The sequence below is a fragment of the Amphibalanus amphitrite genome, unplaced genomic scaffold (genome assembly GCF_019059575.1).
Source record: "Amphibalanus amphitrite isolate SeventyFive unplaced genomic scaffold, NRLGWU_Aamphi_draft 000168F_arrow, whole genome shotgun sequence".
Classification (NCBI taxonomy): domain Eukaryota; kingdom Metazoa; phylum Arthropoda; class Thecostraca; order Balanomorpha; family Balanidae; genus Amphibalanus; species Amphibalanus amphitrite.
The window spans coordinates 861893-877643 of NW_024881663.1; the positions used below are offsets into that span (position 1 = coordinate 861893).

Consider the following 15751-nt stretch of genomic DNA (forward strand, 5'->3'; position numbering starts at 1 on the left):
CCAGCAGAGGCCTGGCGCGGTTTATTGCGAACGTGCACCGACACTGAACCCGTGCTGCGCGCCATCACCGCACACACGGACCGCCCGGGCGGCTGTCGATCCAAACCCCGCCCCAGAGAGGCCGGCCGGTGCGGAGAGCGGTCTCCTCGGGCTTTCCCGGGCGACCGCCCCAATCGGCCGACCGACCGAAAACCAGGTGCAAGGTGTCCTCCCGGCGCCCAGAGGCAGACGCCAGGCTGTCACCAAGTATCACAGGAATAAATAGCTATAGGGGCGCAGCCGATCGCGCTGCCTGACCTGAACGTAGACACCCTCACAGGTTGACACGAACGCGGCGTGACTCGTGGCGTCCGCGGCCGCTCACCACTCACCAGACACCTACACTCCCCGCACACTCCAACACCGAGACCCATATCCGGTCAGGGGTCCTAAGTCCTAACTCCGGTCAGCAGTCCCTAACTCCGGTCACTGGAGTATAACTCCGGACACTACAATCACTGGGGCCTTTACTCTGCTCACTCCGAATCATCAGGGCTCATACTTGCCATATCGCGGTCGACTTGGTGCCCACACTCAGTCATGAAGACCTTTCGTTGTCTCTCCCTCAGTTTTTCCTTCCCCACATAGCCCAAAAGTCTCTCGGTGTTCGCCGGCCGTCCCTCCGTATAATATTCACTCCCACACAGAGAGAAGGACAGCGGCTGGCAGCGACAGTCCGATCACCGCGGCCTCCGGAAGAATACAACTAACGCCAGCAGCACGGCCAGCACCGTCATCAGGTAGATGTCCCAGTCGGGGCCGAGGAGCCTGTTCAGCGCCGACAGAGGCAGGTAGTCGCTCCAATCCGACTAGGGGACGGGCCGGAGACGGCGTTAGAATATGGGCGTTACAGAGCGCCGACAGGCAGACATGCACGCAGGTGGATACACGTGACACGACTAAATTACTGATACTTCACGCCATGCATCGCCAAAAGACTGGCGCCTCACACAGGTATATGACGGGACTGTAATCCAACGGGGCCGACCCAGCCTTACAGTAATTACTAGCCACCCAACAGCCCACAATAGATCCCCACAATTAATCATTAGAAGGCTATCACCTGCGAACCAGAAACAACCCTTCCGCATATCGGGCGATGGTGAATAAGCCCGGCGACTGGCGGGCAGTTAAACCAAACAACGGCTGAGCGTGTCACGCTGCCCTCCCCAACTCACCTCGTCTAGGAACCGGACCAAGAAGATGGCGCCCAGCTTGGTCATGGCCAGCGCCACGGGCACCTGGGCGTCCGGACTCGTCTCGGCGGCCATATCGTAGAAACGCTTCGCCAGGTGGATGTCCTGCCGGCCGTCAGGGAAAGGGTCAGATGTCGTACCACTGTGTAACATTACGAGAAAACGACGCAGTGCAAGGGGAGCAGCAGAGCTTGTCTTTTCAGTTTTTGGTTATAACTGCACTTCCTGGGTGTTGTTTAACTTAAATGTACAGCCCTCGTACCATGACTGCCAAAGACGCGGTGGGACGAGGATTGGTTATAGCGCCTCCGTTGTGGTTGTTTGATTTTTTTATGCACTTCAATCAAAAGTAAAATTTAACTTATCAGTCTAATTATTCAAACAATCGAGCTAAACTAATAAAAAGATTAAACGACAAAACATTCATAATTGCTCAATCATTAGACTTTATGATTAATCTAATGCACTTTGCATCTGTTATAAACTAGAAACTCATCATGAGATGTTTTGAATAACTGGAAGTGGAGTGTGCCGAAAAAAAAACGAAGCTGTAAAGGTCGTTTAGTTAGACCTTTTACCATGATTAAGCTCAAATAAAAACAAGTTCGTCTATGAATTCGGACATGCTGAGGGGTTGCCGCTACGCAGCGGCTGTGGTCTGTAAAGCTCTCAGGTAGGAGAGTGGATGGAACCGCTACGTACCCGCTGGATGCCGAGACCCTGCTCGTGCATGTAGCCCAGGTTGAACATGGCCTGCGCGTTCTGCTGCTGCTCGGACGCCATCCGGTAGTGGTCGGCAGCCGCCTCGTAGTCGACTGGGGTCCCTGGCGGGCGGGCGGAGCGACGGACCGTCAGAGAAAAAGGGCGGCGGACCGCAGCTGCATCAAGGCGCCGGCGCCGGCCGCCACCGATCAATGGTGGCACAGCACGCGCGGTCTATTTTGAAACACGTCTCGCAGTGGCTCACAGCAACCTACAACTAACATAATTAGCACGAAACAACAATCCTCTGTCGTGCCCTATTAAGCATTAAATGGCTGTCTGAACGGTAAACCTCCGCCTCCCCCGGTTCCTACGCACAGTACCACTCCGCTGAGTCAGCAGCTTCCGCCGCATCTCACTACATCCACAGGAAAGACAGAAAGACAGCATTCCTTACCATATCCGTAATAGTGATAGTCGCCGAGTTTGACGCGTGCAACGCCGTATCCCTGTGAGGCCGCGCGGCCCCAGCTGATCAGGGCGCGGGTGTAGCGCTCTTCTTCGGGGAACAGGCCGCTCGTCACACCTGGCGGGTACAAACACTGGTCAGCGGAGGAGATAGAAGCTGGTCATCGGACACAAACTCTGGTCAGCGGAGGATATAGAAGCTGGCGATTAGTAGGAACTCTGCTCTTACGACGGGAAACATGCAATGAATGTGGAGCGTGACACGTCGTTCTGATGTTCTGAGACAACACGACCCTACCAGTGAGCGACGGAGCCTTCCCGTGGTCTAATACCGTTCAGTTACCCGCCTCTTTGTCAAACAGCGCCAGGAAAGCTTCATAAAACACATAACCCACACACACACTACACAGTCCAGCAGAGCAACAGCAGACGCTCGTCCCCACCGCATCCCATTCCCTCCCACCTGTCCCAAAGGGGACAGCCTCCCCAGCCATCCCAGAGGAAACAGTCCCCTCCCACTTGTCCCACAGAGAACAGTCCCCTCCCACCTACTCCACAGAGGACAGCCGACGCCCCACGCACCCTTGTCGAGCAGGAAGGCGACATTGCTCTGCGCCGTTTCGTATCCCAGCTCGGAGAGCAGGTAGTACTTGGTGAGCGCCGCCGAGTAGCGATACGCCTTGTAGTCGGCGTGGGCCTCCATAAACAGCTCTGCCCAGCGGCCGCGCTCGGCCACGTTCTTGTACAGCTGAAGGGACGGGGAGCGGTCGGGTTAGGGCAAACAGTGCCGGCAGCGGCAGTCCGGCAGATGTGTGGAAGATCTGACTAAGGAAGCTATAGAAGATCATGATATGCATGTCTGGAAGACACAAATGATAATTTAGTTCAAACATGTTGCATGAGCATTGAGCATACGAGGTGTGGCTAAAAAGAAACCGGACTGCTCGTGCTGGCCGTAAAGTAGGGGGCCCGAAAACTAGCGAGACACTTGACATTAATATTTATCATATTGTCGTGATGTATGCCAAACGGCATCTCGATATCACTATTATTCTCCTTTCCACAGCTCTTTGTTTTATTGATGAATCTGACGCTGGTCACTCTGGTTTGGATGTCCTCGACCGATTCAAAATGGGTTCCCCTGACGACCTTTTTCATTTAAAGGAACAGCCAAAAGTCACAGTGAGGGAGGTCTGACATATAAGAGGGTGCTTGAGCACCGCGACCTGGTTTTTGGCAAAGAACTGCTTGACGCTAATGGCAGAATGCGCGGGAGCGTTGTCGTGATCGAGCACCCAGTTCTTGGCTTCCCAGAGTTTCCACTTGGTGCACCTGACTCGTGAAATGAGGCGTCCCGGGTCTTCCTTGTAGAAGTGCTGGTCGACTGTGGTACACCTCCAGCACGAACTGGCGGTGAACGAATCCCCTATGATCGAAAAAGACGATCAATGTCGTCTCCACCCTCGACTTCCGACATGCGCGCGAACGTTGATGGACCTCCAGACTTTGGGGTCATCACCGACATCCTCACGACCAGTGCTGAACCTCGTATGCCATTCAAACACTTGCATGTGACATATGACCTAACATAACACTAAAGCCTTAAACAGATTCAGCGTCTCCGGTCTCTGTTGAGTCTGGCAAGGAACGTGATGTTCCTTCTTTTTTCGAAGCTCGTTGTAGAAGCCTGCCGGTGACAAGGCCGCCGAACATCGATAAAACAAAGTGCTGTGGAAATGAGAATAATAGCGATATCGAGATGCCGTTTGGCACACATCACCACAATATGATAAAGATTAATGTCAAGTGTCTCGCTAGTCTTCGGGTCCCCTACTTTGTTGCCAGCACGAGCAGTCCGGTTTCTTTTTAGCCACACCTCGTATCAGCGGGGAGCCACCTGCCCACTGCCCAGCCCTTCCCCTACCCCAAAACACCCGCATACCAGTCTCGTTCCTCTATGCCGTCCCCTCTCACCATACACAACCTCCTCCATATCTGTTCATACCCGCCCTCTCACCTCGACGGCGGTCTGGCAGGCGCGTACCACGCCGGCACCCGACGCGTGCATCTGAGCCAGGTTATATATGGCGAGCACGTGGCCGCCCTGAGACGCCAGGTTGAAGTACTTGATGGCCATCTTGAAGTCGCGTGACACCCCCTGGCCGTCTGCGAATGGATGATAGGAGAAGACGCAAGGAATGGTCAGACGTTATTCCAATGAACTCAATCGATGAATGTATGATCAAATCGTCACCAGTACCACCACTTCGAACAACAAGAAAAGGTGTCCTCGGAGGACCGAGCTCATGGCGCGCGCACTCACTGAAGAACATGTTTCCGAGCTGCAGCTGTCCGTCCACCCAGCCCTGGTCGGCAGACAGCGCAAAGTACTTGACGGCGCGCTTGAAGTCCTGCGGCACGCCCTTGCCGTAGAGGTACATGAAGCCGAGACCGCTCTGTCCCACCGGGTTGCCGAGCTCGGCGGCGCGCTCGAAGTATTTGAGTGCCGTGGTGTTGTCCTGCTGCACCACGTCGTTACCCTCGAGGTACATCTGTAGGGAGAACAGACCGGAGAGGTGGTCAGTCTGTGGAGGTCCAGAAACAGCTGAGGGCGGGCAGGAGATGGCCGCAGGTGAAAGCAGCCAATGTATCAAAAGGCACCTGGCCGCTGACGGCTGAGTCCGTGGACACGCTGGCGAACTTAACGTCAAAAGCCTTATAACGTGTAAGGATACTTATCCGGGACCTAGCACATTGAAATTATGCTGAAGCGATTCACGCCACTTTATCGCATCTTTATTTCAAAACGAAACATAGAATCATCAACAACGTTGGGGCATAGCTGCAAGTGCAGACCCACTGTATACCTTTCCGAGGAAGGCCATGGCGTTGGGGTTGCCGGCGTCAGCGGCCTGCACGAAGTACTCGTAGGCCCGCTGGTGGTCCCTCTCGACACCCCGGCCGCCCTGGTAGTGCAGCTGGCCCAGGCCCACCTGTCGCCGAGGGACTCCGTCAGTTTTAGGGAACGGGAGAGACAGAGCAGATGAGACAGAGGATGAAGAGACAGAGGAGAGAGACAGAGGAGAGAGAGAGAGAGAGAGAGAGAGAGAGAGAGAGAGAGAGAGAGAGAGAGAGAGAGAGAGAGAGAGAGGGAGGGAGGGAGGGAGGGAGGGAGGGAGGGAGGGAGGGAGGGAGAGAGAGAGGGAGAGAGAGAGAGGGGACAGGAGAGACAGAGGACAGGAGAGACTGACAGGAGAGATAGAAGACAGAGGACAGGCGAGACAAATGACAGGCGACAACACTGAGCACAATGCTAAAAGTCGCAATTCATGGTGACTGTGTCATGACCCCATAAGATAGACCCCAGTATGTGTCATGACTGTGCATGGGCCCCGAAACCGTGGGATGTGCCATCCCACGGGCAGCCTTCGACGTCATAGGGCGCCCCCAGAGCACCGGCCGTCGGCGCGACACCTACCTGTGCCTGGACGTCTCCCTTGTCAGCCAGGAACTGGTAGTACTGGATCAGGTCCTCATCCAGGGTGGAACTGGACGAGCCGGTGCTCTCTGCCTCGTCATAGAGCCGCACACGAGACACGGTGCTGCCGCCCGACAGCGACACCTGGTCCGCCACTGGGGAACAGAAGAACACATCACAACAGATAAATCGACAAGCGAATGACGTACAGACTACTCGGCGCTTGGCAGACAAACACGGTTGGGTGACGCATATTCAACATGGTATTTACACTTAACGATAAGAGGGAGCACATCACACCTGCCTTTGTTGGTAAACACTAGTGGCAACTCATATGCAGATATAATCAAGCTAGAGTGCTCGTGCTCCCCTGTGAGTCGTGGTGAGGCGTCGTTCAACCCATGAAAATATCAGTTAACTTACAGATACACTGGCCTCACATGATCCATCTGACAGCCATGATCGCTGCCCTGCCCAGTGACCCTGACAGCCCTCCCCAAAGACCTCGCTACCCTGCCTGGTGAAGTGGTGACCCAAAAGACCTGACCGGTGACCCCACTGCCATTCCCAGCGACCCCACTGACCTGAGCCGCAGACCTTGCGGTAGTGAGTGAGCGCCGCCTCGCAGCTGGAGGCCGTGTTGATGCCGTAAAACTGGCGGTAAGCCAGCGCCATCTGACCCCATGAACTGCCGCCCAGTGCGGCGAACGTGTAGTGCAGCAGCGCTTTGGCCTGGCTCGAGCTGACGCCCAGACCCAGCGCGTACATGAAACCCATCGCCTGGGAGAGCGGGGATGGGGACGGTGAGAGCGGCTGGTCACGGGTGACGATAACAGAGATAAGGAGGACAGACACACTCGTTTGTAAGTTTTCAAAAACCTAGTGAGCCGATCAGCTCATAGTTTTGAACTACAAGGATAAAACTGTTCAACTACATTACTGCATTTGTCAACGACGTATGACTACATTTGTCAGCGGCGACCACCGTTCTCCCTTAAATTCAAAATCACAGTATTCGACACCAAACCAGTTCAAAGCGCCCCGTGCTGCACCGCCTGAGCCCACTGTTTCACACCGCTCGGACCCCCGTCTCCCACCGTCCGGCCCCCAGTTCCCGAACACTCGAGCCTACCGCCCTCACGGCTCACCACCCAGGCCCACCGCTCTCACCATCTGCGCCTCGGGGTTTCCACGGGCTGAGAGTCGCTCGAACGTCTCTTTGGCGGTGGTCACGTCCTGCGGTAGGTGGGAGCCGAGCAGGCGCGCCCAGGCCAGCCGTACGGCTGCCGCCGTGTGCCCCAGCCGCGCTGCCTCCTCCAGCAGCTGATAACTGCGTGCTCGGTCCGGCCGCGAGCGCGACAGCAGCTTCTCGCCAGTGGTGTACAGCTCCTCCGCTGCCGAGAGGAGTGCGGATGTTAGCAGACTAGGACAGACAAGTGGGGTACCGGGTAACTGTCATGTATGTACAGCAGGTCGGTATACATAGGTACGGTGACAGGCGGACTGACGTGCGCACCTTTTTGACAGGGCGACTCACCTTGCCTTTCCTGCTCTGTCATGGTCTCGTCATCCTTGCCGGCGTCGCTGGGTGGACTGCTCGGTTTGAAGTAGCTGTCTCCGATGCTCTTGAGCAGCGGTTCCTGGCCAGAGAGATCGGGCGCCTCCACCTCCCGTATGGCGTCGGCCGGGCCCTGCTGCTCGGGAGGCGGCAGCCGCGTGACGGTGCCGGTACCCAGCGGCTCCGGCGACTCCGGAGACTGACCACCGGCCGGCTGGCGTCCCGGCGAGCCGCGCGCCGCCCGCTCAGCGGTCTCCGGCGCAGGAGGCGCTCCCTCCGCTCCCTTGGACCGCGCGCCGGCCGGCTCCGCCTCGTCCACAACAGTCAGCTCCGAGCGGACCAGCACCATACCACCGGCGGACGAGGGAGCGGCCGCCGGCGGAGCGGCGTCCTCCGACTCGTCCGCCTCCTCAGCACCGGAGCCGAACTGCTGGCGCAGCTCCTCCGTGCCCGGCCGCTGCGCCAGACCAGCGGCCAGCAGCGCAGCCAGCAGCAGAAGCCAGGCCAGGCCTGACAGGCGCGTGGCGCCCCCCATCACTGAGCCCGACAGCTGTGAACACACATCAGTCAGGTAGACAATGGTATTTGTGTAGATTAATATCCTAAATTAGTATCTACTCTCATGAACTGAATCTGCAAAGATATTCTGCAGCATGGCTCAGCAATAAAACTCAACAGTTCACATCTAGGTCAGGATGTGTGTTCACCATATTGATATACCAACAACAAAAAATATCTGGAACTGGAACTGGCATGAGAAAAACACCTTGAGCGTACAGTGGCCACAGGATTAACAAAACCAAATAAAAGGTATTTGAAAAAAACAATATCAAGAATTATAATTGGTAACCATGGAAGTATATTGACTAATACACACACCTAACACCTACCTATCCTGCCATCTCATGCTTATTGACCAAATAACAGTGGGGTTTCTGATGACAAGTCACAAGATTCTGGCCCACTTGCAAAATTATCACAGCAATAACTTAAGATGCACTCTTTGGCATCTAATGGTTCATATTTAGTGTCTGGTGGGATCACACTTCAAATCACCCTCAAATGTAAGCAAAACATTCTGCTATCATTTCTTTGTTCTGCAAGTGGCCTCCCCTATGCATTTCAAAGGTTCCCTAAACTATGTTTCTCAGATTGTATAACTAAAAGCTTACTACTCATGATTGGCAATTAGTAACATTGAATTTGTTTTGAATAGAAACCATATTTTACATTAATGCTTGAGTATAATTTCTAACCCAAGTAAACTATACAAACTAACACATATTTTGAAGAGACAATACAATCTAACTACATGCACATTTTTGGACACACATAGCTCATCAGCAACCAGGTATAGAAACAACACTTTGTAATTGAATTGCAAAAAGTACCAAGAACAAGTAGAATTAGTAGAACAGCCGTCACACAAAAGTTTTTTAACCAGTGAGGCACTGTAGGTTTGTAGGTTGCATGTCATAGGTCAGGTAAGGTTAGGTTTGTTTTGGTTTGGTTCGAAAGAAGCATCTCTGTGTAAAGCACCTCTCCTTGATTGGAAAACCTTCGTGTGACGTCTGCTCAATTAATACTGAACAAGCATGGGATGATGGGTGCCACAAGCTTCTAAGTTCTAACTTCTATGCCTAAAAATCCTGAAAGATGAAGGTGAATGTAAGAATGTTTTCAAATATAATATAGATGCTGATTGAGCATGATCGATCAAATGTGTCATCTCAAGTTACATTTCAATTTGACTTGTTCTTGTAATGGTAAAGGGACACATATTTATATCAGTCTGTCTAATAACACGGAACAAAAATGATAGACGAACGCGTTTCGGCTAAATCACCGTCATCAGCGTCTAAAAGGAGAACGCTGATAGACGCTGATGACGGTGATTTAGCCGAAACGCGTTCGTCTATCATTTTTGTTCCGTGTTATTATACTTGTCTCAACTGAAATACATCAGTCTGTCGGTAACGGTGGGGCAGGCGTCACCAATAGATTTATGTTGTAAACAAACAAGGTTCATGCATTATTAAGGCCCGAACGCATATAACATTTACGCGAGATTACCCACAGTGCTCGGAGGCGTTGATGACGTCACTGGTGGCTAAAATAATTGGTATGCTCGATCTAAAAGCACTATTGATGCAGGGTTTTCTATTGATATGAGAACTTTTATTTGCAAAGCGGGAAATCACACGTGAAAAAGACTTTTGAGCTCTCTAACAAGATTGAGATCACGAGTTCGAATCCCATCGGCGGCAATAAATTGCCGTGCCCTTTATCGAGTTTTGCAATCCGTTATTAGATCGGGAGCTTGTTTTCACCGGCGAATTGGATAACCGTTGTCTCTGATGGCTGTGTCTGACCTAACCTAACCTAACCTAACCTAACCTAACCTAACCTAACCTACCTAACCTAACCCAACCTAACCTAACCTACTGATTTTGCCTACTGGGGTTAAGGAATAAGTTACTACCAGGAGTAGATTGCAGGTAATAGTAAGTCAAATATTTTAGGTTAAGTGGTTATGCACCAGGCTTCAGGCCTTCGGCCTGAAGCCAGATACACAACCACTTAACCTAAAATATTTGACTTACTATTGCCTGCAATCTCTCCCACAAGTAACATTGCCTACGGCAATGTACCTACTGTTACGTCACGTGTTTGACTTTTGTTTTGGATCTCGGAGGGGTCGGACGTGTCCATCGAGCTCCCGAGATTTCCATTTACCGTCCAGATTCTATCAGCCAATCACTTCCTTCCTGTGTGACCTTGGCATAGAGCGCGGCTTCGTAACGACGTGCAACTTGAGTTTTGGAAAGAAGCTTGTCCAGTTCAAAAGTATATCAAGATAAATTCCAAAAATATCTGTACGCTCAATCATGTCGATGACCCGAACTCCACCGCCAAAACTTCAAATGAGAACACGATCATCACTACAAGTGGATAACGCGCCACCATCGCCGCCGGGCGCGGGACGCCGTGAGGAAAACACGGAAGCGGGAAAACGTGGTGCTTCGACAAATGAAAGTGGAAGTGCAGGTAATGGTAAAGTGATCGGGCTGCAAAAAGGTGACAAGACCCCGGGCAAGGCCGGGGAGGCCCAGAGGGATTCAGGTGAGACAAATGACCCCATTTCTAACACAACCGCAACTAACCGCGAGGAGGCAAAAGGAAAAGAAGTAGGTAAACTGAATGCCAGTGTCTACACTCCATTTGGTAGCATGACGAGCATTAGCCGCTCTTCAAGCGACACAAGCGAGTCAACCAATGAATCTGCTACATGCCAGGGTGGCCCCGGAAAAGCCTTGTGCGGAATGCAGGTGTTGGATGGGGATAAAGCCGTCCAGTGCGACTGGTGTGAATCCTGGTATCACATCAAGTGCCAGGCTATTCCGAGGAAGGCCCACGATGCCCTTGTGAACTACAAATGTTTGTCATGGCTTTGCGATGCATGCAAAAAGCAGGGGCCTGGAACGGGGAACAGGACCGATCCCACTCAGTCACCAATCGGTAAGGCAGACGCACTGCAAAAACTAGAAACAAAAGTCCAACAGATGGCTGACTCAGTGCGCGAGCACATGAAGGTCATCGTTCAGTCCATCAAAGAACAGGAGAAAACTACCATGGATCACTCACACCTTCTTGAAAGAGTCTGTAAAGAGCAAAATGCCCAGAGGGAGTCTTACGCTGACATCGTTCGTGGAACATGCGAGAAGGTGGTGAAGGATGTGGGTGCAAAAATTGACATCCTTCCAACCCAGCCCAAGACTGACCACAATGGTCTATCTGAAACCACCAATGCTATGTCACGAGTGTTCGACAGCTTCATGGACAAAGAGAGAAGAAAACTAAATGTAGTGGTACATAACCTGCCAGAACAGGAAGGGGAGACGCTGTCTGAGAGAATGGAAAAGGACCTTCACCTCTTCAAAGAAGTAATCAAAGAAGGCATGAGCCTAGTCATCAGGCCAACTAAGGCATTCAGAGCTGGCAAAAGGAGTGACGAAAGGCCCCGGCTTCTCATTGTTTCTCTAGACAGCATTGATGCAAAAGCAGAGGTACTGAGGATGGCTCCACAACTCAGACACCTCTCAACATGGAAGAGGATCTATGTCACCCCTGATCTCTCAAAGAAAGACAGGGAAGAAGGAAAACGGCTCAGGGAGGAGTTGGCTGCTCGAAAGCTGGCAGGGGAGGAGCACCTGACTATCAGGAAGGGGAAGATAGTGAGGATGAACAACAATGAGGCTACTCATTCTCACCCAAACTCTTCGACTCACCCAGCACCCAACCCCAACCCCAGCTCAAGCACTTTGAAACAGGCTGACAGACCTGCGAACTCCCAGCCTAACCGAACAGAGTCAGCACGGCCACATGCTGACAGCAACCAAAATTGACTATATGGGTCGGGTATTAGTGATCAAGCAAAGCAAATCAAAGTCATTTATACTAATGCCGATCAGTTAATCAACAAGAGGGACGACCTGTCTATGGTAATTGCACAGAATGAGCCTGATGTCATTCTCATCACAGAAGTTGTTCCTAAGGCCCAGATTCTTCCTATTCACCCTGCTCTACTGGCCCTCCCCAAGTACAACATTTATGTAAATGTGGACCTGTCAAGACCCAATCTCGGGGCGAGTGGACAACGAGGTGTGTGCATATATGTAAAGGAGCACCTGCCATCTCATGAAGTAACTCTTCAAACGAACCCACCCACATCCATGGAGCAGATATGGATTATGATCGACCTTCGCAATGGGGACAAACTCTTGATTGGGTGTATTTACCTGAGTCCGTCCGGAGACAGACATCTGGGCATAACTGAGCTGGATAGAAGTCTGTCACTGGCTGGAAATTTGAGTCCTTCTCACATTCTGGTAGTCGGAGACTTCAACGTTCCACAGATTGACTGGGCGTCCTATTTCTCAGACGAGCCCCCTGGACATCATTCTCATGCACTGCTCTCATGTGTGCAAGACCATTTTCTTACCCAGCATGTCACTGCACCAACAAGGTATCGTTTAGGTCAAATCCCAAGTATGCTTGACCTCATCTTCACCAACGAGGAAGGGATGGTACAGGACTTGCAACACTCACCAGGTCTTGGCCTCAGTGACCATGTCATTCTGGAGTTCAGTCTGAAATGTTACACTACGAAAGGGATCCCAATCGGTCCCCATCTGAACTACAACAGAGCCAACTACAATCTACTGAGGAGTGTGCTCCAAGATGTGGACTGGACTGTGATGCATGATAGCAACGTGCATCGCGCCTACCACTATTTTGTGAGCTCCCTCAGAGAGGCAGTTGCTCGCACAGTGCCGGTGACGCACCACAGACCTAACAAGAACCTGTACATTGATAACCGAGCGCAGAGGCTCAGGCGTGAGAAAAGCCTGCTTTGGAATATGTATGCTCACACCAGGGACCCTGTGGACTACGCCAGGTACTGCCGATGCAGGAACAGACTGAGAAAGCTTACCAGAGAGCTGAGACGTACCTTTGAGTTCAGACTGTCAAAAGAGCTAAAGGACAACCCAAAGGCCTTCTGGAAATACTCCAACTCGAGACTCAAAACCAAGGTTGGCATCGACGCCTTGAGAGATGAGAACGGATTGGTAATCAGAGATGACGTCACAAAGGCTAGCATCCTGAACAAGTACTTTTCTTCGGTATTCACCAACGAGGATGCCTCTGTTATACCATCTCTAGCTCCACCTGGCCAGTCACTGAACCTTCGCGACCTGACGGTCACGGCCGACATGGTTAAACACAAGTTGATGCGACTCAAGAGCTCTAGCTCCCCAGGGCCAGACAGAATCCACCCTAGGGTCTTGATCGAGGCGGCTGCTCAGCTGGCGGTCCCACTATCCATCATCTACAACAAGTCCATTCAGTCTGGCTGTCTTCCAGACGACTGGAAGCTTGGCACCGTAGTACCTATTCTGAAGAAGGGGGACAGGCTGGACCCAGGCAATTATCGCCCAGTGAGCTTGACTGCAATTCCTTGCAAGGTACTTGAATCCCTGATCCGAGATCATCTCATGACTCACCTGGAAGAAGCCAACCTCCTATCGAACCACCAGCACGGCTTCAGACCACAGCGATCCTGCATGACCCAGCTTCTTGAAGTGCTGGATGAGTGGACCAAGTGCATAGAGAATGGCGAACCAGTTGATGCGGTGTATCTCGACTTCAGAAAGGCTTTTGACTCTGTGCCACACCTGAGACTCCTGAATAAACTCGAGGGATACGGTATCACAGGAAGGTTAAAGGGCTGGATTGCCTCCTTCCTATCGGACCGGCGTCAACAGGTGGTGATCAGAGGACACTGCTCGCCTTGGGTGCCTGTGACCAGTGGGGTTCCTCAAGGGTCAGTCCTCGGGCCAATGCTGTTCATCATATTTATCAATGACTTACCCGAATCCGTGCAGAGCTCCATCAAGGTCTTTGCAGATGATACCAAAATCTTCGGAACACCATCGTCCACTGGAACAAGCTCAATCCAGCGAGACATTGAAGAAGTGGCCAAGTGGTCGGAGAAGTGGCAACTGCCGTTCAATGAATCAAAGTGCAAGGTCCTTCATCTCGGCCCTAGGAATCCTGGGCACTCATACACCATGAATGGTCTCCAGCTGAATACGGTTGAAGTAGAGAAGGACCTGGGGGTTCAGCTGGATTCTGACCTGAAGTTTCGTAAGCAGGCCGCGTCTGCAGCTGCAAAGGGCAACCAAATGCTCGCACTGATAAAAAGATCGTTCATTTGCATTGATGCGACTACCCTGCCGATTCTCTTCAAAACGCTGGTACGACCCCATCTAGAATATGGGAACCTCATTTGGGGGCCCTTCAACCGAGCTGATCAGAGGCTGATTGAACGAGTGCAGCGGAGAGCAACCAAACTGGTCCGTGAGCTAAGACACTTGCCCTACCAGGAACGCCTCCGGCGACTCAAGCTCCCATCACTATATCACCGAAGACGGAGAGGAGACGTAATCGCCATCTTCCAGATTTTGACGGGAGGAGTCAACGTTCGGCCGGACCAGTTTTTCGAGCAGGCAGTCTCATCTGTCACCAGAGGACATGCTCTGAAGCTGCTGAAGCCTCAAGCTGCTTCAAGACCCAGGAGACACACTCTGTCGGTCCGCGCCATCAACGACTGGAATGCGCTTCCTGCCTCTGTGATCCTCTCTACGTCTGTCAATATCTTCAAAGCCCGTCTCGACTCTCACTGGGGTGATGCATCCTTTGACATCCCAGCCCAAGATTCATGACTGTCTCTAGTAAGGAGCTCGATGAGATCAGATCCCTACAGGCCTTATAGGCCTCAAAATTCTGTATTGGTAAGGTAAGGTAAGGTAAGGTGTTTAAGTCGAGCACGGGGAACTACATCGCGCCAGGGTATATCTAATAAAACTACGTTACTCCGCCGCCGAAAATAGACCTTCGATCTATAAAAGAATTTCAAAATATGTTAAATGCCCGGCTAATGCTTGCCGCCGAGCCGGTGGGGTTCGAACCGGCGATCTCAGTCTCATTTTAGAGCTCAAAATGTATTATCACGTGTGATCTTCCAGTTCCGCAAATCAAAGATCTCATATCGATAGAAAACCCTGCATCGATTCGATAGTATGCATAGATCGAACTGCCACCAGTGACGTCATCAACGTGTCCGAACATTGTGGGTAATCTCACGTAAATGTTTTATGCATTTGGGCCCTAATAATGCATCAACCTTGGCTGTTTACAACAGAAAGCTGTTGGTGACGCCTGCCCCACCGTTACCTCTGTCTGGCACAGGAATAAAGTGGAATAAAGTAAACCATTCCACAATCCACACTTCACAATCTAATTTGTCACATAATATTAACAATAAAATTAAAATGAAGATGAATGATTCTATTTGAGTGAGGTAGGTAGATAAGGAATTGGAAAGCAAATAAATAATATTGAAAATATCTACTGACCCCTATCGATGGGCGATGGATGGCTATAATTTGCTAACCTCCTGAAACCCAGGCCAAATGCCTCGTGGTGAGCAGCAGTAAAAATAATCCTCAAATAACTATCTATTCAAAACACGCAAAACTAACCATCTAATTTATGAAAACTCTGCAAAATGGTACTAATTATGTCTTAGCCTTATATTTGATTGTTGTTGATTCAGATTAGCTCTGTGGTTGATAATGCTGCGACCGAAAGCATGACGTAGACCAACTTTAAAATACTGCCAAAAATTATCATGAACAAATAGGCTGTTACTGGGTTGTGTTTGGCTATGAAAAGCTAGAAGTTTAA

The 15751-nt window shown here is 51.5% G+C and overlaps 1 protein-coding gene across 11 annotated transcripts; it reads right to left on the bottom strand.

The window, feature by feature from the left end:
• Positions 1 to 6: 6 nt before the first annotated feature.
• On the bottom strand, positions 7 to 15669 carry LOC122383581 (protein sel-1 homolog 1-like). Of its 11 annotated transcripts, none has more exons than XM_043370132.1 (13): positions 15547 to 15669; positions 7421 to 7991; positions 7054 to 7277; positions 6468 to 6663; positions 5884 to 6038; positions 5273 to 5398; positions 4729 to 4957; positions 4423 to 4571; positions 2988 to 3153; positions 2395 to 2523; positions 1938 to 2059; positions 1218 to 1340; positions 7 to 848 (listed from the first exon to the last, which is right to left on the bottom strand). In XM_043370132.1, exons 1-13 carry the CDS (start codon positions 15547 to 15549, stop codon positions 720 to 722), a joined length of 2322 nt encoding a protein of 773 aa, XP_043226067.1. In that variant the 5' UTR covers positions 15550 to 15669; the 3' UTR covers positions 7 to 719. The 11 variants fall into 11 exon arrangements, with proteins under 11 accessions (XP_043226067.1, XP_043226066.1, XP_043226065.1 ...); XM_043370131.1 differs by having other exon boundaries at positions 15459 to 15653; XM_043370130.1 differs by having other exon boundaries at positions 15421 to 15639.
• Between the last annotated feature and the right edge of the window lie 82 nt (positions 15670 to 15751).

Coding starts and splice junctions, on each gene's coding strand:
- LOC122383581 (XM_043370132.1), bottom strand. Junction 6,664..7,053: donor GAAACCCCGAGGCGCAGATG/GTGAGAGCGGTG, acceptor CCGCTCTCCCAG/GCGATGGGTTTCATGTACGC. Junction 4,958..5,272: donor CCATGGCCTTCCTCGGAAAG/GTATACAGTGGG, acceptor TTCTCCCTACAG/ATGTACCTCGAGGGTAACGA.